Source organism: Halichoeres trimaculatus, unplaced genomic scaffold (genome assembly GCF_033239565.1).
Source record: "Halichoeres trimaculatus isolate MK-OKI-2021-1 unplaced genomic scaffold, fHalTri1.1 fHalTri1_scaffold_10, whole genome shotgun sequence".
NCBI classification, from domain to species: Eukaryota; Metazoa; Chordata; class Actinopteri; order Labriformes; family Labridae; genus Halichoeres; species Halichoeres trimaculatus.
In genome coordinates, this window is record NW_027437187.1 from 26,630,861 (window position 1) to 26,654,801 (window position 23,941).

Consider the following 23,941-nt stretch of genomic DNA (forward strand, 5'->3'; position numbering starts at 1 on the left):
TCGAGGCCAGAAGACGGGAACGACTTGCCAAGAGGGTGCCAATTAAAAAAACGGACAACCAGCTTCCCTGCTCACTGTAAATCGGATAATTTAATCCATCACTGTCTTGTCACAAGTGGTCTCTTCACAAGTACCTCCGAAGAATCCGCGAGCTGATTCTAAAACTCCTCCGAGTTTGAACTTCCCTCCACGAGCGCGCGCTTCTCACCGACCCGCTAAAAGTTTTTCTGCGCTGCCGAGCGAGTGCCACCGAGGTATAAAAGTGGACACCGACAACGCCGTCATGATGAGCAATAACTACAGCGAGGACCAGCTGCCTCCACAGTACTACCAGGGCACCGAGTTTGGGGAAGAGGAGGACGACGACATGCCAGCCACAGAGAAGGACCTGGCCGAGGACGCGCCGTGGAAGAAGATCCAGCAGAACACCTTCACCAGGTGGTGCAACGAGCACCTGAAGTGCGTCAATAAGACCATCACTGACCTGCAGAGGGATTTCACTGATGGGCTGAAGCTGATTTCACTCCTGGAGGTTTTGAGCCAGAAGAAGATGTACAGAAAGTTCCACACAAGACCCAATTTCCGTCAGATGAAGCTGGAAAATGTTTCTGTGGCGCTGGAGTTCCTGGACAGAGAGCACATCAAATTGGTCTCAATTGGTGAGTAACCCTTGTGGAATAAAAACACTGCAGTAATAACAAACAGAGACCTGTTACTTGATAGAAAGAAGTAATAAAACAACAGTATATCTATACAAAGACATCCACATGTTGTAGCTGCTCTGTTATCAGACAGCAGTGCCTGTCAGACTTGGCCTTCACAGGCTTCTAAAAAACTGCACTGAACCGAGGTCAACAGCTTATTGGAAAGTTACAGCAGAGGTGCCACTGAGGTCATTAGCTGGTGTCAGGGCCAGGGCCTGGGTGCTCAAACATCTCCTGCAGCAGCAGCAGCATGGGCTGGAAATTCACTAGGTCTGTGCTAATGAGAATGATGCAATTCATACATGTGGGCAGCAGTGTTACACACACAGCAAGCAAACTGACATAAACACACACACACACATACTCTTAGCTCCAAGGTCAGAGGTCAGAACAACTCACTGGGGCTCAGTGTTGACAGCCTATTGCTGTCTGCTCACAGCCAGCAGCGGCTCCTGCGAGGTGAGGATTAACTCCGCTGGGATTTTTGGGGGATCAGACTGTGGAACAGAAAGCTGAAGCTACAATAAATTGTTGTGGATATCTGTCACATCCACACAGTCACCAGAGGCAGGCTTTACTGCACCAGAATGCCAGGTCGCAGAAATATTCAAGGAGAAACAACAAAGCCACTCTGGAAGGCAGAGATTTACTAAGATGAAGAGTTATGGCTTAATTATACACCTGTAGGCAAAGCCACAACTCATCCAGGAGAAGGTTATTAACATTTTGACAGAGTATTTTTCTGTTTTGGTGACTAATGATCATGCCACACTCTTGAGTGAAATTCCCAGCGTGGTTGAGGCTTTGGCCGCTGGACTGTGAAGGCCATAGTGTGTCCAGCATGATGAACACTGTGTTTTAGCTGACGTGTGTGTGAGTGTGAGAGGATATCCAGGGAAAGGCTCAAACTTAGAGGTGATAACTGAAGGGTGAAGGTTCAAACAGCAGATATCACTTTAAAGTGCACAGAGTGTGATTCCAGGAGTGTGTGTCTTGGATTAAATATGTCAGTGTGTGTCTGGAACAGTTGTCCCAGATGTATAGACACACTGGGTCAGACTGTTTTGACAGAAACAGGGCGTGATAATAGAACTCCTGGCGTTTTATTTCCTAACACCCTTCCCCTCCAAGCAGCTGAAGTGGGTCAGTGTAGCCCTCTTAAGATAATGTCCCATCACTGTGACCCAGAGACACTAAAAAAATCACAGAGGCTTAGCTGCACATGTGCCACAGGATCTGAACCATGCTGCTGGACATCATGCCACCTGCCTGTGCCAGTCAAACTGTGACACATCAAACATTATGCTCTGATGGGAGGCTCTGATCTATGAAAAGACAAACAGGCTTTATAAGAGAGTCATGTGATAAACAACCAGCACCAAAGTCCCACTGTTATTAAAGTCTTACTGAATTAACGGGGGGTGTATCACACTAGATTAGGCGATAAAACGTTTAAGTCCAGCTCACCTCTGAGGTTTGTTGGCTTAAATGGCTAAAATGTCCAAATTAGAGCGGATTCAAAATGGCTTATTCGACAACTTTTCCTTTGAGAAAGTCAGAAAATGAGCTGCGTGCATGCTGTCAGAGGATCTAATCTGCCTCTGTGTGATTTATCGCACTCTAGCGCTACAAGTTTGGGAGGTAATTGAAATCCGCATGGTATTTATGCAGAGAGGGATCCACTTCCACATATCCTCAGCTGTCACTGTCTGCAGAGCCGCATTGTGACTGGATGACAGATTGTCAGGGGTCCTCAGCCAGACAGCTGTCTGAGAGAAAAGGGGCTCGAGGGAAGCAACCAGGAGCATTAGATTCTTGTCTCCTCAGCAGTCAATCATCATTGTTTATATTTCAACTCAGAATAGCCTGGTCATCTCAGCAGAACATCAAGGAAAGAGCATCTCGTCATATGTTACGCACTTGTGCTCTTAGGTTTTAATTTCTTATTGTAGTTTAGCTTTGGCGGCCTTGGTTAGTGATACAGTGCGACACAGCTCTGCAGAGCCCCAAAACAATGAGAATACACCAAAAGGTGCAGCCAAATTGTAAACAAACACTGCTGAACTTTTGGAAGTTATTAATCCTCATGTTTCCTGTTTTCTCTGCTATCCTAATACAGATAGCAAAGCTATCGTGGATGGAAATCTAAAGCTGATTCTGGGTCTTATCTGGACCCTCATCCTCCACTACTCTATCTCCATGCCCATGTGGGACGACGATGACGACGAAGAGACTAAGAAGCTGACCCCCAAACAGCGCCTGCTTGGCTGGATTCAGAACAAGGTGCCCCAGCTGCCCATCAATAACTTCAATCGTGACTGGCGGGATGGCAAAGCCCTGGGAGCTCTGGTGGACAACTGTGCCCCTGGTAAGATGTGTGTGCAGGGAGGGGCCGGGTTCACAGGCCAGGCAGAGCAGTGCTGAGTCAGAGTGCATTCGGTGAATGTTAAAAGGCTTCTTGTGTGTGGTGGTTTTCCTTGGTTGCTATGGATGCTAAGGTCAGGCATGTGTCAGTCAGTGTGTCAGAAACTCTATCACCTCCTCAGGAGAATTTGTCTCCTTTGCTCCTCATTTAGAATAAAGAGAGGGATGTCACTCACACAGTTAAGAGTAAACATGAGTAAACACACGTACGAACACAGAGCCGGATTCAGATTACACGTCAGCCAGTTATCTTTCTCTGGAGACCAGGTAGTGTCGGTGGGTTGCTGATGGCCGAAGGATGTCCCTGCCAGCTGTCCAACAATGACTGAAGCTTTCACTCTCACTTTTCGAGCCCGAGGCCCCAAGCCCGGCTTTAGTGTTTATAGCCCTACTGCAACACAACACCCCCAAATTTGGGCACCATTCCTTCTCTTCTGTCAAGGGGGAAGCTTGGCCTCACATCAAAATGCAGAGTGATCTGTCACAGGGAGGTGCCTAATCCACAGATCCAAGGACCACAAGGCCACAGCTTGAGTCACTGCCAATTTAGACCTCTGCTTCCACAGTGAACACCAGAATGTGTTTCCAGAGCTGTGCTTAAAGGTGGAGGAGTAGTGAGAGGAGAGGGGAGCATTGTGTTTAACTGTGTTTATATGAGCCATTGATCTGAGCAGACACATCTTTCAAACAGAGGGCTGCAGCACTGACCATACAAGGTTCTGCTGTTTTATCAGTTGATACCAAACATCAGGGAGACTGATAAAATTAACTGAGTGCTGAATAACAGAAGTTTTTCAAAATAAGTTAACTTTGTTTGGCAGGAAAAGAAATACAATTCTTCATCCATTTTTGTCCAGGACTGTCAGAATGATACAAAATGTAGACACACCAGAGTTAAAAGGATGCTAGTATTCTCGTCTAACAGCAATTTTATTAATCTGCACTGTTGCAGACATCTACAAAGGTGACGCTGCATTATGAACCACAATTATATAGATGTTCTTAAAAGCTTCCTGGAGTTTGCTTCTGTAATGTTACACTAAGACATGTGTTAACTCCACCCTGTTAATAGTGTTTTGAGTAATCAGATAATGGTATTCTGCAGTTTGCCTGTATGGGCCTTTTAAGTGAGTGGCGACTTCAACGCCAGCACTAATCCAATTTAGGCATTAGCAGCACGCAGCAGGTTAGCATTAGCGTCAGTGAAAGTGTTAGAGTGTCTGGAGGTTGTTTTTCTTAGATAGTCTCAAGAAGTTAATTTTCTTCATTCGCAGGAGCAAAGCAGTCTGGGTAAGGTCAAGCAGAGTTGTAGTTGGAGGCGTTCAGAAGATAGTTTGGCGGCCCATGTGGCCTTATTATAGCAACTGTAGTGTTACACCTTCTGCATTTCTCTGTGCAGAATCATAACCCTGTGTGTTTTCTGTTAGGTCTGTGTCCTGATTGGGCAGAGTGGGACCCAAACAAGCCAGTACAGAATGCCAGAGAGGCCATGCAGCAGGCTGATGACTGGTTGGGCGTGCCTCAGGTAAGATGCATGAGAGATTACATTTAAGAAGTTCATTAATTTGCTAAAGCTCAAATGGAGAAAAACTCACTGGCGTCTTGTTTTTGGATTAGCGCACTAGTTTTTAGCAGGTTTGCGAAGATGAACATGCCTCACCACATGGACGTACCCCTGTGGGGCAGCAATGAACTGAAAACAGACAGTTCTGTGCATAATATGGAGCCCACTGTTTTTGCAGAGAAATCATGCTTGAGGGATGTCATGAAATATTTATTTCCCAGCTCACTTCTAATATTTCCATTTACTCTGGTGTAGCACTTATTAAGTAAGCTTGTAGAATTTTATTTAGTAGATTTGTGGTTTTGTGGATGTGAGAGATTTCTTAACACCTTCTGAGCCAAACTATGAAACAGAGGTGTAAATATGCAACATGCTGCTCAGAATAACAATGTGAACGGAGCCAGAGTGTGATATTTCCAGTCCCTTTTGTGTGACTCTGAGTCTTCGTCATGTAATGTGCTCTATGCCGCTTGTTTACTTGTTTGTCTAAGACACAGGGTTAGATATTCTCCATGTGGCTTAGCATTGGTGGGATAGCCGTGGGGTGTATGTCATGGCTCTGCAGAGCTGGGGGGCTAGATTCCAGTGTGGTGGTGTTGAGAAGAAGTGGGAGAGGTTTGGCTCAGGATAAATCCCCCCTGCCTGGCTTACTGAAGGCAACAATCCTTAACCCTGCTGTCCTGGGGTTAAATATAACCGGCGTGGAGCATGGCTTTGTGCCACTGTGTGATAGGCGGGCAAACAAGTACTGAAAGGAAGAGAAGAGTCAGAGGTTCTGGGAATAACCAAGTTTAATCCTTGCTTAATCCCATTGCACTTTGCTTAATAAAGGAAATTGGTATTAAAAGCCAACTATCCCCTTCTAACAAATTAATATACAGCCTTTACAAACATTAATTATGCTGTGCTGTTTTTTAAGGTCACAGTTGTTGCATAAAACTCAACTTTACCCTCCATGTTGATAACGCGTTTCAATCAAACAAGCTACTCACCTGTGTGTTTAACCCCCTGCTGAGCTGTCATCTTTCCGTGCTGTAGGTGATTGCCCCTGAGGAGATTGTGGACCCAGATGTGGATGAGCACTCTGTGATGACTTACCTGTCACAGTTCCCCAAAGCTAAGCTGAAGCCTGGAGCTCCTCTCAAGGCCAAACAGCTTTTCCCAGACAAGGCCAAAGCCTACGGACCTGGTGGGTAGCCTTCAACAGCTGCAGGGTTCATAACCTTTCATACAACAGAAAGAATCACAGAAAAACCTCAGCAGAATTCTAAGTATCATACTTTTATAAAACTTTGTTGGTGTACCCAGGTATTGAACCTCATGGCAACAAGGTGCTGAAACCAGCTGTGTTTACTGTGGAGACTCTGGAGGCTGGCAGTGGTGAGGTCCTGGTCTATGTGGAGGATCCAGAGGGACACAAAGAGGAGGTATGTGACATTTGATAAACCATGGGGTCATGGAGCCAACTCAGCTCAAAGTTTTTATGATCAACTCTGACTTTGTCTTTCCCATTCTCCAGGCTAAAGTTAAACCCAACAATGACAAAAACAGAACCTACACGGTCACCTATGTTCCAAAAGTTGAAGGTGTTCATAAGGTGAGATCAAGCTGTTTTTGTATGACGTGCTTCTCATTCCCAGTATCAAAAGGGAGCCTAAACTTTGCTTACTTTTACCCTTCCAGGTAAAAGTGCTGTTTGCTGGTCAGGACATCGACAAGAGTCCTTACACTGTGAATGTAGCAAAGGACATTGGTGACCCCAGCAAAGTTCACGCCAGGGGGCCAGGCCTGGAGCCAACAGGCAATGTGGCCAACAAGCCCACCTACTTTGACATCTTTACAGCTGGTTAGTACGGAAAGTAAAACCTCTTCGAACGAAGCTACAGAAACCTATATTACCCATGATAACTTCACCTCTCACTTCTAGGCGCAGGTAACGGGGACGTCAGTGTGGTCATTGTTGACCCTCAAGGCAAAAAGGACACAGTGGAGCTCATCCTGGAAAACAAAGGCGACAGTGTTTTCCGTTGCACTTACCGTCCCGTGCTGGAGGGACCACACAAGATCCATGTCCTATTTGCAGGCCAGGAGATCCCCAAGAGTCCTTTTACTGTCAACATTGCGGAGGGTGAGCCATCTGTCTGTGCTGTAAATTACTGTCATACAAATCTGATTTCTTGCCTGTGCAGTTAGTGTCAGGGTGAACTATCTGCCACAATATACAGTCATCTGATTTTCCCTGGGAACAGCCTCCAAGTTTAGCCCGTAACCCTTCCTATCTGTCACTTCTAGCTCCTCGAATTGCTCCTCCTGTGGGAGCTCCACTGCAGATAGTCCCACAGTCAGTGCTCGCCCCTCCTGGAGCGCAGGCTGGGAAGGGGGCACCTCCCACAAAACCTGGCCGTCCAAGTTAGTATAGCCTGCTGGGAAAAGCCTGTGCCCAATGCTCAGCCAGATTCCCCAAATCTTTTCTAGTGCTGCAGATGCTGATCTGCGTCGCTCTCTAAGACTGGGGTGCCGCGGCTTAGAGCCGTGCTTGGATGCCTGCTCCTTGTTCTTGCATCTTGCAGCTTGATGGTTTATTTATGTTCAGGGGATGATGAGATGCAATGTTGTTAGAAATATGTTACAATTTTTCTCTGCATTTCTGACGACTTTGTTCTGGTCTGTTAAATATCTTTGCTTGTGCTGTTGACATGTTTGTTTTATCTCGTCCAAATTTGCATCAGCCAGCATTGAGTTTAAGCCTGCAGTCAACATTTCAGAGTGACTGAAATGTTGTCAGAAGCTCCCTTGGTGCTCTCAAAAGTGTCAATATCCATTTCAACACTCTGCACTTTGTGCTGTATGTGCAGCAAACAGCATCATTCTCATTTACAGGTTCTGTCAGTCAGCCTTTAAGGAATCCCTCATGAATTGGATATTTTCTCGACTTTGCTACTAACATCGCTGTCAACAGCTGGCTACTCTCAGTTGCCTTTTGCCTTACTAAATTTTTCTCTTTCACACTTGTTGTTATTCCTTTCAGCAATAAATCCAAACGCCTGCAGAGCAACAGGCAGAGGCCTTCAGCCCAAAGGCGTGAGAGTAAAAGAGGTTGCAGACTTCAAAGTTTTCACCAAGGGAGCTGGCAGCGGAACGCTGAATGTCTCTGTCAAAGGACCAAGTGAGTCAGAAAACTGCATTAGTCCTCCTCCTACTTTGTAGAAGAGTTTCCTGTTTGTGTTTTTTTTTATATAAAAAGAGTCTTTACATGGACATGTAACAAAGCAGTAAACACAAAGCATAAAATGTTCCTTTGACTTGAAAATAATCAATATTGTCTTTTTTATTCATGCTCAGCTGGAGCAGAGGAGAAAGTAAAAGTGCGAGATGCAGGAAACGGTGTGTATGAGTGTGAATATTTGCCCCTTAAGCCTGGCAAATACACAGTCAGCATCACCTGGGGAGGCCAGCCCATCCCACGCAGGTACAGCTCTTTTACTGCCTTTAGCTGATTGTTAATGATACAGATTCACTTCTGCACAAAATAACATTGTGTATTCTTATGTGTTGCAGCCCCTTTGAGGTGGAGGTGGGGCCAGAGGCAGGTTTTCAGAAGGTGCGGGCCTGGGGTCCTGGTCTGAAGACTGGCATGGTGGGAAAATCAGCTGACTTTGTGGTGGAGGCCATCGGCACTGAAGTTGGAACATTAGGTGAACAATGTGCACACGATAGAAGAAGAAATGTCATGGGTTGTACAAGCACAAAAACATAAACGTTCAAATTCTTGTTCTTTTCAGGTTTCTCCATTGAAGGCCCGTCACAGGCTAAAATTGAGTGTGATGATAAGGGAGATGGCTCCTGTGATGTGCGCTACTGGCCCACTGAGCCTGGTGACTATGCTGTCCACGTCATCTGTGACGATGAGGACATCAAGGACAGCCCCTTCATGGCTCACATCCTCCCTGCAGCTAATGACACCTTCCCTGAGAAGGTAAATCCTGCCCGCAAAGTTAAATGGTGTATTTATAAAACAAATAACTATGAGCCTTTTCTAAAATAAACAACAAAAACAATCAAATGTTGCAGGTTAAAGCCTTTGGTCCAGGTCTTAAGCCAACTGGTGTCATTGTGAACAAACCAACTGAATTCACCGTTGACGCTCGTATGGCAGGGAAGGGTCAACTCAAGCTCTATGCACAGGTTTGGAGAACTCCATTCTTTATTTATAATATTACATCATATATATTGCATGTCACACAAGAGCTGACATGTTTTTGCATCCACAAAGGACGCTGAAGGCTGCGCCATCAACATCAAAATCACTGACAAGGGAGATGGCACCTTTCTATGTGTGTACACTCCTGTCAAGCCCATCAAGCACACCATCATCGTCACCTGGGGCGAGGTCAACGTGCCCAACAGTCCTTTCAGAGTAAGACATGTGACATTGGAGATGCATACACAACACACACACATAACTATTCTGCACTTTAATAGGCAAGCTTAATAAAATGATGCTCCAGAAATTAAGAGGACTGCAGTAGTTCTACTTCAGCCAATTGCTTTCGTCTCAAGTATGCTGTGAATTCATTAGGTGCTGGTTGGAGAGGGTTCTCATCCGGATAAAGTCAAAGTCTATGGGCCCGGAGTGGAGAAGACGGGGCTTAAGGCTAATGAGCCAACATACTTCACTGTGGACTGCGGCGAGGCCGGTCAAGGTGAGCATTTGTGGACTTGGTTGACTCTTCCAGAGCACAGCTGTGTCATTTTAGTGTTGAGCTGAGAATAAAAGCACAGAATAAGTCTAGCTGAGGAGTTCAGCTAACAAAGTAGAGGGAAGATTTTTGAAATGTTCTTGGAAACAGAGCTTCAGGCGCTGGAGTGACAGCTTCTATTTATTCTGATCATCTGCTTCTGTCTGACCTCTGTGAACTGTGCTCATTTCTATGCGCCATTAGGGGACATCAGCATTGGAATCAAGTGTGCCCCTGGGGTGGTTGGCCCTGCTGAGGCAGACATCGACTTTGACATCATCAAGAATGACAATGACACCTTTACTGTCAAGTACACTCCCCCTGCTGCGGGCAAATACACCATTATGGTGCTGTTTGCAGACCAGGTATGAAAACAGTTTCTTGATCAGTTTTTTAAAATAATGTTATTTTACTTTATTTCTTAGATGCTTAATATTTTTTTTTGTTTTATTTTCTTGTTAGGAAATTCCCATCAGTCCATTCAAAGTCAAAGTGGATCCTTCCCATGATGCAGGCAAAGTGAGAGCAGAAGGTCCTGGAATCAACAAGACAGGTGAGATCCACTGACTAGGAACAAGAGGTAGCATAACAGCACAGTTACTACATTTACAAAGATCTGGGTTTGAAACAAACACCCACTACCATACTTTGATGTCATGCAAAAGCTTTGATCTGACTAGGATTGGTAGCACTAACAAAAACATGTGTGTTTCAGGTGTGGAGGTGGGCACTCCAACCCACTTCACCATCTACACAAAGGGAGCTGGTAAGGCCAAGCCTGAGGTGCACTTTGCAGCATCAGGCCCAGGAGAGGCGGTTCGTGACTTTGAGATCATCGATAACCACGATTACTCCTACACTGTCAAGTACACAGCTCTTCAACAGGTACAGTAGGCCTCTGTTTCCAGCCCATTAACATCACAGCAGGGAAGAGAGAGCATTCATGTCAACGCCTCCGATTCATTCTTTCTCAGGGTAACATGACTATTTCAGTCACTCATGGCGGGGATCCTATTCCTAAGAGCCCCTTTCACATCACAGTGGCCCCACCTCTGGATATTGGAAAGGTGAAAGTGGAGGGATTAGAGAACAGTAAGTTAAATATACTTAATGGTATGTCTTTTCTTTAATAAATACGCCTAGTGTTGTGCTTTTGTCTGCACCATGCTGAATTGCAAGTGTTGAAGTGTTAAATCTTCCCTGCAGAAGTGGAGGTCGGAAAGGATCAGGAGTTCACAGTAAACACAAAGGGTGCTGGTGGGCAGGGCAATGTAGGTGTGAAGATGACTTCACCCTCTGGCCGACCAATCCCGTGCAAGCTGGAATCAGACAAAGCCAAAGGCACTCACAGTGTTAAGTACATTCCCCCAGAGGAGGGGCAGTACAAAGTTGATGTCAGCTACGATGGCAACCCAGTGATGGGAAGTCCCTTTGGGGTTGAAGCAGTCATGCCTGCTGATCCCTCGAAGGTAAGAGTTCATGAAAGCAGAGTCTAGTTCTCCACTTTGAGCCTTTGCACAACATGCAAACTTTAAAGTGTTTGTACACATGATAAAACAAGTAAAATATGATCCTTTTGCATCAAAGGTGCGAGCCTATGGCCCAGGCCTGAAGGGAGGCATTGTTGGCAAACCAGCCCCATTCACCATTGACACAAAGGGAGCTGGTGCAGGTGGGCTGGGCCTGACGGTGGAGGGGCCCTGTGAGGCAAAGATCGAGTGCCAAGACAATGGTGACGGCACATGCTCAGTGAACTACATACCTACCGAGCCAGGGGAGTACGCCATCAACATCTTGTTTGCAGAGAAGCACATCCCTGGATCTCCCTTCAAAGCCCCGGTGCGCTCAGCCCTCGACCCCAGCAAGGTAACAGCCAGTGGGCCTGGACTTGAGAAAGCCAAGGCAGGAGAGCCAGCTGTCTTCACTGTGGACTGCACCCGGGCGGGAGATGCCGAGCTCACCATTGAGATTGTGTCAGAAACCGGAGTAAAGGCTGAAGTGCACATCCAGAAGACAGCAGATGGGACCTTCTCTGTTACATACATCCCCTCCTTCCATGGCACGCATACCATCACCATCAAATACGGTGGTCACATGATTCCCCACTTTCCAAAAGTCCTGCAGGTTGAGCCGTCTGTCGACACCAGTGGGGTGCATGTTTATGGACCAGGAGTTGAGCCCAGAGGTAACTAGACCAAAAGTCTGAGCCTAAAATAAGCATTACAAGTGCTAGAAATAGCCAGCTTATTGATAAATTACTAGGAAGGGAAGAAATTAAAGCAATATTTTTCATTCAAACCACAGAATAGATAAATCACCTGAAGGGCTTTTTTATGTCTCTAGGGGTCCTCAGAGAAGTCACAACCCACTTCATTGTTGATGCCCGCGCTCTCAACAAGGCTGGAGGAAATCATGTTAAGGTTCATGTTATCAACCCGTCAGGCTCCAACACTGACACCTACATCACTGACAAAGGAGACGGCACCTACAGAGTGGAGTACACAGCATTTGAGGATGGTAGGAGATGAGTTTTGTTACTATTTTTTTTACTGAAAGGATCATACGTTGAAGAGACTATCATGCACATAAAATCTACAATGAAAACAAAAACAAATACAATGTGAACATAAAGAAAAAGTAAAGTACACAGACAAGCTGCCTGAACAAGACAGAGGGAGAAATCGCTAACAGGTGCTGGTATTGAGTGCCATTTGGGAATAAAGCAGGAGAGAGGGGAAAGAAAGAACGAGAGAGGGGTATAAATACAGAGTGATGCATTGGAGCAATGATGTGAGGGGCAGAGAGCAGGGAGGCAGACTGGCTCTGTTTTATAAATAGGGTGCTCTGGAACAGAAGCTCTTAACCAGGCAGGTATGTGTGCTGAAGGCTGCCTGCACACAGCTATACAGCAGGGGAGTGACAGGGGATATTAATAGAGACCTATAACACAAAGCAAAGAGATCACAGAGCACTTCTCTACCACCAGACGTGCTCTAATATCACAGCAGTGCAGGCTGGGAATCTGGCATATAGGCCTACTGAGGGGGTCTGTTAGGAAATTTAACAGACTTACGACGAGGGGATAGATTTAATGGCTTGTTCTTTCACCAGAGCTTCTACGCACGAGATGACGTCTTTTTTTTCCTAAATTGGATTTTGTCTGGTCTGAAATTAAAAACAGGAAGCAAAAAATGAAAACAGATTCTTGCTTTGAGATGTAAGATATTGTAGTGACGCAACTATTTGCGTGCAGGAATACATCTGATCGAGGTGCTGTATGACGATGCTCCTGCGCCAAAGAGTCCCTTCAGGGTGAATGTAGTGGAGGGATGTGATCCAACCAGAGTTCGTGCCTTTGGGCCTGGTCTGGAGGGAGGAGTCACCAACAAACCCAACTTCTTTACAGTGGAGACAAGGTACAGTTTGATCCTGAAACACTTGTGGCAACTGAATACAAGTGTGTGCAGTAAAATAAAGGTACTGGCTTCTCTCCCAGGGGTGCTGGTACAGGAGGCCTGGGCCTGACCATTGAGGGAGCATCAGAGGCAAAAATATCCTGCAAAGACAACAAAGATGGCAGCTGCAGTGTGGAGTACATCCCCTTCACTCCTGGAGAGTACGATGTCAACATCAACTACGGAGGTCAGCCAATTCCCGGCAGTCCTTTCCGTGTTCCTGTTAGGGACCCTGTGGACCCCAGCAAGGTGAAGTGCTCAGGTCCAGGTCTGGGTGCTGGAGTGAGAGCCCATGTTCCTCAGACTTTCACAGTAGACTGTACCAAGGCTGGACAGGCCCCACTAGATGTCAAACTCTATGGGCCTTCAGGTAAGAGCAAGTTGATATTAAAATCTCACATCTAGCTTTCTGTTTGAGTATGATTTTAATGAAACCACCATACGGTCTCATTTTTCAGGTACAGTGGAGCCAGTCGGTGTGAAGAACAATGGGGATGGCACCCACACCGTGCATTACACCCCAGCCCAGGATGGCCCTTACACTGTAGCTGTCAAGTATGCAGATCAAGAGGTCCCACACAGGTACAGTTTGAATTTAAACCAGGCAGTTTGTGCGGACGTCTTAATTAAAGTTCTGCTCTGTCTGACTGCATTTACAGAGAAATGTGTAGTTCAGCAATTTACTGCTCCCACTTCTCTCTTTTGTTGGACTGGGTTTAGTAATTACTCATGACACTCTCTCCTCCTTCAACAGTCCTTTCAAGGTAATGTCTCAGCCCGGGCATGACGCCAGTAAGGTACGTGCAAGTGGCCCTGGTCTAGACAAAAAAGGTGTGTCTGCAAGTCTGCCAGTGGAGTTCACCATTGATGCTCGCGATGCCGGGGAGGGACTGCTCACTGTGCAGATTCTGGTGGGTTTTGCTCCTTTTTGTGATCATTTCTGAATCATAGGTCTCCACTATCAAAGATAACTGGTTGTTGCCCAATGACAGGACCCAGAGGGAAAGCCAAAGAATGCCACAATCCAGGACAACAGGGATGGCACCTACACGGTTTCTTATGTGCCTGACTCTACAGGCCCATACACCATCACCATTAAGTATGGGGGAGATGAGATCCCTTATTCCCCGTACAACATCCAGTCTCTTCCCACAGGGGATGCCAGCAAATGTCGTGTCACAGGTAAGAAAATCATCATAGACCCATGAATAACCAGGGAAATGAAAAACATTCACAATGCTTGTATTAACACTTGTTTTTTTTTCTTTCCAGTTTCAATCGGAGGACACGGCGTGTGTGAGTAAACAAGCTTTCACTTATGCAAAGTTTCTTGGAAATCATGCATCTATTTCCCCTCTTTTCTTATTTCCTCTATTCTTCCTTCCTCCCAAACAGCAAGTCTTCAGAAGCTGCAAACCTCAGAGGATACAGTAATCACTGTGGATGCAAAGGCTGCTGGGAAAGGCAAGGTGACCTGTAAGGTGCTCACCCCACAGGGGATGGAGGTAGACATGGATGTGGTGGAGAATCACGATGGAACCTTTGACATTTACTATACTGCCCCTGAACCTGGGAAATATGTTATTACCATCCGCTTTGGGGGACAGAACATCCCCAAGAGCCCCTTCCATGTGGTGGTAAGTAAAAGAGACTTTAAACGTCTGGTGGTTAGGGCTGGATGCGCTCTTCTCCTGACATTTAGTCACATGAAACCAACAATTTCTCTTCTCTTCGTATTGACAGGCCACAAATGAGCCAGTTGTCCCGCGAGATACTGTGGATCCTCTCTTCCGCCCTGTTAACTTCCTCGTCCCCTTCACGCCACAGCAAGGAGAAATCACAGGTGTGACTAACTCCACTCAAACAGAAACTGTGCAAACAGAAAATGTCTTGTTAAGCTCAGTGACGTTTAACGAAATTGCTCTTGTTTCCAGGTGAGGTGCGGATGCCTTCAGGCAAGACTGCTCGCCCTCATATCACTGACAATAAAGATGGCACCATCACGATAAAGTACCAGCCCACAGAGAGAGGCCTGCATGAGATGGACATTAAATATGAAGGCAATCACATTCCAGGTTAGAAAAACTAAGGTGTTCATGTCTTGAAAAACAATCTCAATTCATTTTGGGAGATTTTGCCATTTTGTTCTGACTCTGTACATTTCTGATCTCCTGTGTAGGAAGCCCCCTGCAGTTCTTTGTGGATGCTGTTAACAGCGGGGTAGTGACTGCCTATGGTCCAGGTCTGAGTTACGGCATGGTCAATAAGGCTGCCACTTTCACTGTGGTAACAAAGAATGCAGGAGAAGGTATCACACCTTACATTTACTGCAAAACTCACCATCTCAAAGTGGATTATAGTAATTCAGTGAGCTGCTGGTTCCACAAAACTGCAGAAAATTGAGATTGTGTGCACGTTTTCTCCCCCTTAGGTGGTCTTTCCCTGGCAGTTGAAGGTCCCTCGAAAGCTGAGATCACTTGTAAGGACAACAAAGACGGCACCTGCACTGTGTCCTACCTGCCCACAGCTCCTGGAGACTACAACATCATTGTCAAGTTTGACAACAAGCACATTCCTGGCAGTCCTTTTACTGCTAAGATCACAGGTGGGGAAATAAATCCTACGATTCAGACCGTCTCAGCTCGATTTATAGAGGATGTTTATACCATAAATTCACTTTTAGGGTTTGACAAACATCTAAATTGCCTTTTTCATGTATAGGGGATGACTCCATCACCAGAACATCCCAGCTGAACGTTGGCACAGCGGCTGACGTGTCCCTGAAGATAGCAGAGACAGATCTGAGCTCTCTATCTGCCAGTATCAGAGCTCCATCAGGCAATGAGGAGCCCTGTCTGCTCAAGAGACTGCCCAACAGACACCTCGGTGAGATAGTCACTTTTCAGATGTGGGAAAAAAAGGCACTGATGGATGCAATCTGTTTAGTTTCTTTTTTTGTTCTTATTTTTACCTTTCTACCCTTTTTATATCCCCAGGTATCTCTTTTACCCCCAAGGAGGTGGGTGAGCATGAAGTAAGTGTGAGGAAGAACGGCATGCATGTGGCCAACAGCCCTTTCAAAATCATGGTTGGTCAGTCAGAGATCGGTGAGGCCAGCAGAGTGAAAGCTTACGGGAAAGGCCTGGTGGAGGCACACACTTTTGAAATGGCTGAGTTCTTTGTGGATACAAGAAATGCAGGTAAGCTTCAGTGACTGTCAAACGTTAGGACAATCCATGACAGAAGAAACTCAATGGGAACTATTCCTCAACTCCTTTTTGCTTCTTGCTTCTATCAGGTTATGGAGGTCTGGCACTGTCAATTGAGGGTCCCAGCAAAGTGGATATAAACTGTGAAGATGTAGAGGACGGGACGTGCAGAGTGACCTACTGTCCAACAGAACCTGGGAGTTACACTGTCAACATCAAGTTTGCTGAAAAGCACATCCCAGGTCAGTGTTGACTTTGAAAACACACAGTGTTATAATGAAATATTTCACAACTTAATCTCTTAACTGTGTTTATGTTTGTTTCCTCCAGGAAGTCCTTTCACAGTGAAGGTAACAGGAGAAGGTAGAATGAAGGAGAGTATTACAAGAAAGAGACAAGCATCTTCTATTGCCTCAGTGGGCAGCACATGTGGCCTTAACCTCAAGATCCCAGGTAAGAACATAAGCCACACAGAAGTGCTTAAAGGGCAGTGGTCAACCACCCTCAAGAAAAATGAACCTGCTGCAAACTCATATTTGTATTCTCTCCGCTCTCCCCTCACTGTAGGAAACTGGTTCCAGATGGTTTCAGCTCAGGAGAGGCTGACCAGAACGTTCACTCGCAGCAGCCACACCTACACCCGCACTGAGCGCACGGAGATCAGCAAAACACGCGGGGGCGAGACCAAGAGGGAGGTACGAGTGGAGGAGAGCACCCAGATGGGCGGGGGAGGAAGCCCCTTCAGAGATGTGTTTGGAGATTTCCTCGGCAGAGACAGCCTCAGTAGCTTCGCCGGCATCACTGCCAGACCTGAGGGTGAGAGTTTTATAAATGCACAGAAATGTGATTAAATAATACATCTTCAGTGTGAATCTTGATTGTAATACATCTTTTTGTCACATCCAGTTGAAAGTGGCTCTCAAGCCATGACAGCTCAGGTGACCAGTCCGAGTGGGAAGACAGCCGACGCTGACATCGTGGATGGAGGCAGTAACACCTACAGTGTGCGCTTCATTCCTCAAGAGATTGGGCCCCACACTGTAAACGTCAAGTACAGTGGTCAGCATGTCCCCGGTAGCCCCTTTCAGTTCACTGTGGGACCCATGGGAGAGGGTGGAGCACACAAGGTCCGTGCAGGTGGTCCTGGTCTTGAAAGAGGCGTGGCTGGAGCACCCTGTGAGTTCATCGGGTGGACATGACTGCACTGTGACTCTATAACTGTGATGAGGCTCCATCTCATTCAGATGTGTTTCATCTATTGCAGCTGAGTTTAGTATCTGGACCAGAGAAGCCGGCGCTGGTGGTCTGTCTATTGCAGTAGAAGGTCCCAGCAAGGCTGAGATCTCCTTTGAAGACAGGAAGGATGGTTCCTGTGGCGTCTCCTACATTGTGAAAGAACCAGGTAGGACTTCAATGCATTAGAGGGTTTTGTAAGTTTTTGTAGTTGCTTAACTGCCTTCAAGTTTTTTTTTTCCATCACTTATTTGATGGTGTAATGAAATAACACATTTGTTCCTCAGGTGACTATGAGGTGTCAATCAAGTTCAACAATGAGCACATCCCTGACAGCCCCTTCATCGTTCCAATTGCTACACTGTCAGACGAGGCCCGCAGGCTCACAGTCACAAGCCTTCAGGTAACATCACAAACACAGAGCTGACAAAATCCACATTAATTTGCTGCTTAAACTGATCAAAGAATCAACACATGCACACAAAATGCTCGGGCCAAATAACAGATTGCACGCACGATAATGCATGAATGATGACAGATATTTCTGCCTAATAGCTCTTTGCCCTTGAAGTGTAATTGAATGCCAGTGTTGGAGCAGTATCCAGGACTATAATACTGGGATGCTGGCTGCTGATGAAGGCCTGGATTAACTGTCCCTCTCTTATGTGGGGCTTCACAAGCTGTGCTATGTGAGGGGCAGTCAGATTGTGTTTCTGTCTGAGGGAGAAAAGAAGAAAAGAGTGAACCAGAGTTGAGAACTCTTTTAAAGAAACCCGTGACAGCTCCCAATATTGGTCTCCTCACTTCATGGGTGCTGGTTTTATTTGCTTTTACAGTTTCCATTACAGCTGCCAACAATGCTAAAAACATGTATTTTTAGCTAACCGAAATGCCACTCCAGCGTGCTTTCCCCAGCACGAGAAGCCAGGTGAAGTGCAATATCAGACAAACGTTTAAAATGTCACGCTAGCTCTTGTGTCTGGTAAGACCGCTCGTCTGCCTGTGGGGCAAAAACACTAAACGCCTCGCTATCACCTCTGACCCCCCTGCCTCTCACACCCGAGCGCTCGATCTATTCTCGTTCAGGCATGAGTCACACACTTGTCAGACACACTGTGTCCCTCAGGGTGCGGGCACACACACACACATCTACAGATATATTCTAAACATATTGTACCTCATCTCTTTGTAGGAGAAGGATTTGAAGGTAAACCAAGAGGCATCCTTCATGGTGCAGCGCAACGGGGCTCGAGGTGTAGTCGACGCCAAAGTCCACACCCCCTCTGGCTCCTCTGAGGAATGCTATGTCAGTGAGCTTGACAGCGGTATGCATAAATCTTTCTTTGTTACATAAAAGCTCCTCAGAAACAGGAGAATTCATCCTTTTTTATAAAAATATAAAAAGCAGCCTGAACTAGTCACAGATCAATAACACCCTTGATTGCATTGTGTTCAGACAAGAATGCAATCCGCTTCATTCCACGAGAGAACGGCGTTCACTCCATAGATGTCAAGTTCAATGGATGCCACATTCCTGGGAGTCCTTTCAATGTGCGAGTCGGAGACCCAGGCCTGATTGCAGATCCAGGCATGGTGACAGCACATGGCCCTGGACTGCTGGGAGGAACAACAGGTAAATATTGCCATCATGCTTTTAATGTGTACCATATTTTCCCCAAATATTATGTGCTAAAAACCAGCAGTCTCTGAATCTGTTTCTGCACTCTGTCTTCTCCAGGCGTAGCCTTAGAGTTTGTGGTGAAAACCTGCAATGCAGGCTCTGGCACCCTATCTGTCAACATTGACGGGCCGTCAAAGGTCAAGATGGACTGTCGCGAGTGTCCCGAAGGCTATAAGATCAACTACACACCCATGGCACCCGGCAACTATCTCATCACGATCAAATACGGAGGGCCTCAACACATCGTGGGCAGCCCTTTCAAAGCCAAAATAACAGGTTTGCGTGACAGTCATTTTCCCATCTGATCCGTCATTTCTCAAATGACAAGTTTCTCGATTATGAAAGAAATAGTCCTCTGAAAACAGGGTGGAAGCCAGGGAAATGTTATGTCATCATTGTTCATACTGCTCGGAGTACATCTTACATAAAAGCCGTGTGTCCGTGGCACCACACAAAAATAGTCCTGTCACTACTTAGTGCATATGAATGTTTTTTTTTTTTAAATAGATGTGACATAAAAATACTTTGAAAGAAAGTCCCAGAAGTTAACTTTATTTTACAGTGATGTTAGTCACCTCCCTGTTTGAACTCAGGCACTTGTCTGCTTCCTCAAATCTTTCTGTGAAGGAGAACACTCCCCACAAGCAGCAGCATGATTGCTTCCCTAACATCTTTGTCGATTGCAAGTGTGTTATATAAAGTCTGGACTGAGCCGTGATGACATCTGATAACCTTTTGCTCCTTCTCTTTTCTTTGTCTTGTCCAGGCGCCCGGTTATCAGGAGGGCACAGCCTCCACGAGACCTCCTCTGTTTTGGTTGAAACAGTTACCAAGACTTCAAAAGTAGGTGGAGCCTACAGCTCCTCGTCCTCAACCACATCAACGAAACTGGCATCTGATGCCAGCATGGTGGTGTGTCGTGGAGCAGGGTTATCCAAGGCTCTGGTCGGACAGAAAAACAACTTTACAGTCGACTGCAGTAAAGCAGGTGAGACCATTAAAGACATGAAAACAGAGAAAGACTATAAATTTACATAGAGAACATTATACTAACACAGCAGATTCAAGTTGTATTGATTTTAAAGCGCAAGCAGGCCGCTGAACAAGCTGTTAACACTGGCAAATTATCACCTTATAAAGCTGATGCTGTGAAAATTTTAACAAGAAATTCAATTGAAGTCATGTCTCTCCCTAATTGACCGAGACTAGCGTTCACTTTGCTCTTTGTTCATGTCTGTCTCATCAACCCCTGAGGGAAATATCTGGCTCTTTTAGAGGCACTCACTAAGTTTGTCACTGAGGTGTTGTGCTGGACAGGTGCACAAATCTTATCAAAGCTGTTTTACTGAAAAAAAGCTGCCTGCTGATGCTGAAAACAAAGTAAACAAGTGAGCGAAAACGAATACTGCAAGACTCTGAAACAAAGGGGTAGAGCTTAGTGAAGTGCAGAAATGGGGAAGAATTCTCTGTGGGTTTGTTTCTCTGAGTAGTAATCATTCATTCTAACGGCGGTGTGAAAAGTTCTGACTAGTGCAGCTTTAGTCGAGCACAAGCACATACACTTCTGAAACTTCTGTATTCTTCAATCATAAAATACCCATTACTGCTCTTTCCAGGAACCAATATGCTGATGGTGGGCGTGCATGGACCCCACGCTCCCTGTGAGGATGTGTACGTCAAGCACATGGGCAACAAGCTCTACAACGTCACCTACACCGTCAAGGACAAGGGCAGCTACACCGTCATCGTCAAATGGGGCGACGACAACATCCCCGGGAGCCCCTACAAAGTGGCGGCTCCTTAAAATAAACTGGACCAATGCGCCAGCCCTTCTCCTACACTGACCCGCCACCCTTGTCTCATCACGTCAATCAAACTGCCCACTACTTCTCCTCTGGTGCTGCTCTTCAGCGCATTACAGGCCACTCAACACGCACTAAAACCTGCAAGGACATCTGCTTACAGTTTTCTAGATGACAGAATACCTGATGTGCCAAAGTTTTCTATTAACTCAAGGAATTACTTTTCATGAGATTCCATCCACATTAAGAGTGATGTGAAAGGCAAAAGCGTGGTTTACGAGTCTTCGAGTAACGTTGGTTTAATATTTTGCTCGGTCCATAAAATTTTCCTTATCTGTTCTTGTCTTGTAAAAGAATGGCATAACACATGAATGTTTTATCAGCAGTGTGTCGGTGTGATGCAATATGGTTTTGTATGGTTTAAGAATGAGATTTTGACCTGTTTTGTTATATTAACCTATTTTTGGTAAGTCTTTGCAGCCCTAATAAAGATTTAATTGCTAACTTTTCAGAGAAAAATGACTGGATTTCTTTGTTTGGCTTCCTGTTTTGAGGATATTCATAGTGTCATCATGCAGTTATTTTCAGACCACCGCTGATGTCTTGTCTGAGCTGCTGTCAGGGTATTTTCTGTCAGGCTCTCACTAGAGCCTCATTTTGCAATGGCTCACTTTAATATATGACTTCAGTTTTTCTATCAGGAGGAACTTTTGATAGCTCACAGAATCCCAGACGCCCCTGTTTTTATCTCCAACTAAACCGATTAGTACTGCTCTGACGAAGCAGTCCTGGATGTTTTTCGTCTGATTAACATCCTGTACTTATCTGGATGCAATCACAAGATGGCAGCAAAGTCAAGCTCCACCGTAGAAACAACTTAACCAAACACACCAGAACAAAATCTCCATTGTTCCCAGTGAAGATTAACTACACATCCTTTACACAGGGGAGCCTGTGGAGCAAAGAAACCAGAGGCATCAGCTTCCATTGTGTGTGTAATTAATCCTGTTGGATCAGCGATGGAACACAAGTGGTTTCTGTTGTGGCATCCGCACAGGCAGGGGAGGGGGCAGACCCCACTGAGGCACAAATCATCCAGAAGGAAAGGAGTTACAACCTTTTACTGGTGCGTCTTCCTCTGCATATGTGTGCGTAACCGCTTGTGTCGCCTCCATGGCCTGTGTGTGTGTTCTTCGCGTCCTCTGCGTGGTCTGCGGCCCGGGTCCCCACAGTGAGTCAACCACCCAGCCTCCACAAGCTGACACACACCACCAGCACCATCCTTCACAGAGAGGAGCCTATAATTAGGTGCTAATTTTCTCTGGTTCCACTGTGACATGATGCTGGGGGCCATGGTGAGGCAAGACAGAGCGAGCGGGTGTGTTTGATGAACAGTGGCGAGAGCTCGACTCCGAGACCATCTGGACAAGTGCCTGGCGCTGCCCGCTGCTGCCCGTGATGACGTTGGGACCGGGGCCGGGGCCCACCCACGTCAGTCTGTCCACCCCCGTCCTGCTCCTCCGGACCGGGACCCAGGCGTCTGTCCACCACAACATGTTTATCTGGAGCGGCTGCCAAGTGAATCACAGCCGCATGGAAGATGCAGCTCCTCGCTTTGCAGACAGCAGTGATCGAGCAAGGAGGAGAGGGAGACGGGAGAGAGGAGAGATAAAAAAAAAAAAAGAGGGGAGAGGAGGACAGGGCAAAGAGGGGAGGAGAGTGTAGGAGGAAGAGAGGGAGAAAGATGGATTAGAGGAGGAGAATGGGATTAAAAGAATACAGATGGAAGAATGGGAGGCAGACGGGCTCACAAGCACTCACAAAAACCCGAAACAAACAAGCAAAAGTGCACAGACACAAACATTGCGTTTAAGTCAGTCAGTGCTCCAGATTCACCCCCAACATGTTCATGCTGATTTGTGGCTTAGCCTTCAAAACAATCTGACATGTTGGACTTGAATGGGTGACGGCTTATTAATACTCGTCTTCAGGGGAGGATCAATACGGAGAGGGTGTGACAGGGGGATGTTCTGTCTCTTTTACATCTTCCTCATCCCCATCCTTCCTCTTGTGCACACACACTTTCTCAGAAATCTGGATTATGTTAAGAGTAAAATTGTGTAAAGGCATGCCCCGAAAGCTTTTGAAGTTCCTGCTCTAAGGGCAAAAATCTCATTCTCTGCCTGGCCCCTATCACGCTGACTCCTGCTCTCCTTTCTCTCCCTCTCTTTCTGTCTCCTCTCATCCAGCCTCCCCCTCCCTTCCTTTCCCAACAATTTAATTTTTTCCTCCCTCTCTAAATTCCAATCAATCTAAGCCTCTGCAGATCCACTGCTTTATTTTTTCGTCTCACTTCTTCTGTCACAACAGGCCCTGTCCCCGGGCCTGCTTCTTCTACCTTTGACCTTTTATTCATCAATGCAGCCCATCTCTTCCAGTCTGAAGGAAATCCCAATTGATTGGGTCAGGAGACACAGGCGTTTCTTGAAGCAATGAAATAAAAGAAAAAAAAAGGAAAATTCCATGGCTGAGCAAACAGGCAAACAAACAGCTAAACGAATGTTTGCACAGACAAATGGCAGCCCGGCTGGATTAATGAATGGACATGTAGAGAGAAGAGGGGGAGATCGTTGTAGGAATTCATCCATTTGGTTTCCATCCGAGCCCCAAGGCCTTGCTATGTAATTGCTTCATGCATAGTTGATACGCTGCATAATCAACCAAATACACTAGATTTTTCTGTGTTTACGGGGAAGGCTGCGATTTTATTTGGGGCTATTGGTGAAGTGTAGATTTGGTGGGAGGCGTCTTATAATAGGAAAGCTCATTCATATCTGAGTGCTCATCTCTTTCTTTTAGACTGGTCAGATACACACAGGAGCTGTGAAAGGTATGCAGTCCTGGGCTTCATTCAGAGCCATGCTGTGTTTTATTTATATAGAACAAAGATAAAATATTCATTGCAGAATGTTGTTGCTATGCTTGCTTCTGTGTCTCCTTGCTCCTATGTACACAAGTCCTGATTAGGAATCGAACAGATTATGGCCACAAATTGGTTCCTGTTGCATAGCTGGGAAAAAAAAAGAAAAAACAATGCGAAGAGATGGAAGAGGTTCCCATAGGGCGTCAG

The 23,941-nt window shown here is 46.0% G+C and overlaps 1 protein-coding gene across 1 annotated transcript; it reads left to right on the forward strand.

The window, feature by feature from the left end:
* Nucleotides 1-21,287, forward strand: LOC141796882 (filamin-C-like). The gene is made up of 46 exons (XM_074678184.1): nucleotides 1-659; nucleotides 2,824-3,072; nucleotides 4,556-4,653; nucleotides 5,731-5,881; nucleotides 6,001-6,119; nucleotides 6,212-6,289; nucleotides 6,376-6,538; nucleotides 6,620-6,820; nucleotides 7,721-7,858; nucleotides 8,035-8,161; nucleotides 8,251-8,387; nucleotides 8,475-8,668; nucleotides 8,764-8,877; nucleotides 8,966-9,109; nucleotides 9,272-9,395; nucleotides 9,636-9,796; nucleotides 9,894-9,984; nucleotides 10,147-10,316; nucleotides 10,406-10,523; nucleotides 10,638-10,900; nucleotides 11,019-11,616; nucleotides 11,775-11,948; nucleotides 12,685-12,847; nucleotides 12,928-13,256; nucleotides 13,345-13,468; nucleotides 13,641-13,797; nucleotides 13,879-14,068; nucleotides 14,159-14,182; nucleotides 14,282-14,523; nucleotides 14,630-14,729; nucleotides 14,821-14,961; nucleotides 15,066-15,194; nucleotides 15,318-15,491; nucleotides 15,608-15,772; nucleotides 15,883-16,086; nucleotides 16,185-16,337; nucleotides 16,426-16,548; nucleotides 16,663-16,911; nucleotides 17,002-17,271; nucleotides 17,360-17,497; nucleotides 17,616-17,731; nucleotides 18,521-18,653; nucleotides 18,785-18,961; nucleotides 19,067-19,285; nucleotides 19,776-19,997; nucleotides 20,626-21,287. Exons 1-46 carry the CDS (start codon nucleotides 284-286, stop codon nucleotides 20,811-20,813), a joined length of 8,118 nt encoding a protein of 2,705 aa, XP_074534285.1. The 5' UTR covers nucleotides 1-283; the 3' UTR covers nucleotides 20,814-21,287.
* The last annotated feature ends 2,654 nt before the right edge of the window (nucleotides 21,288-23,941 follow it).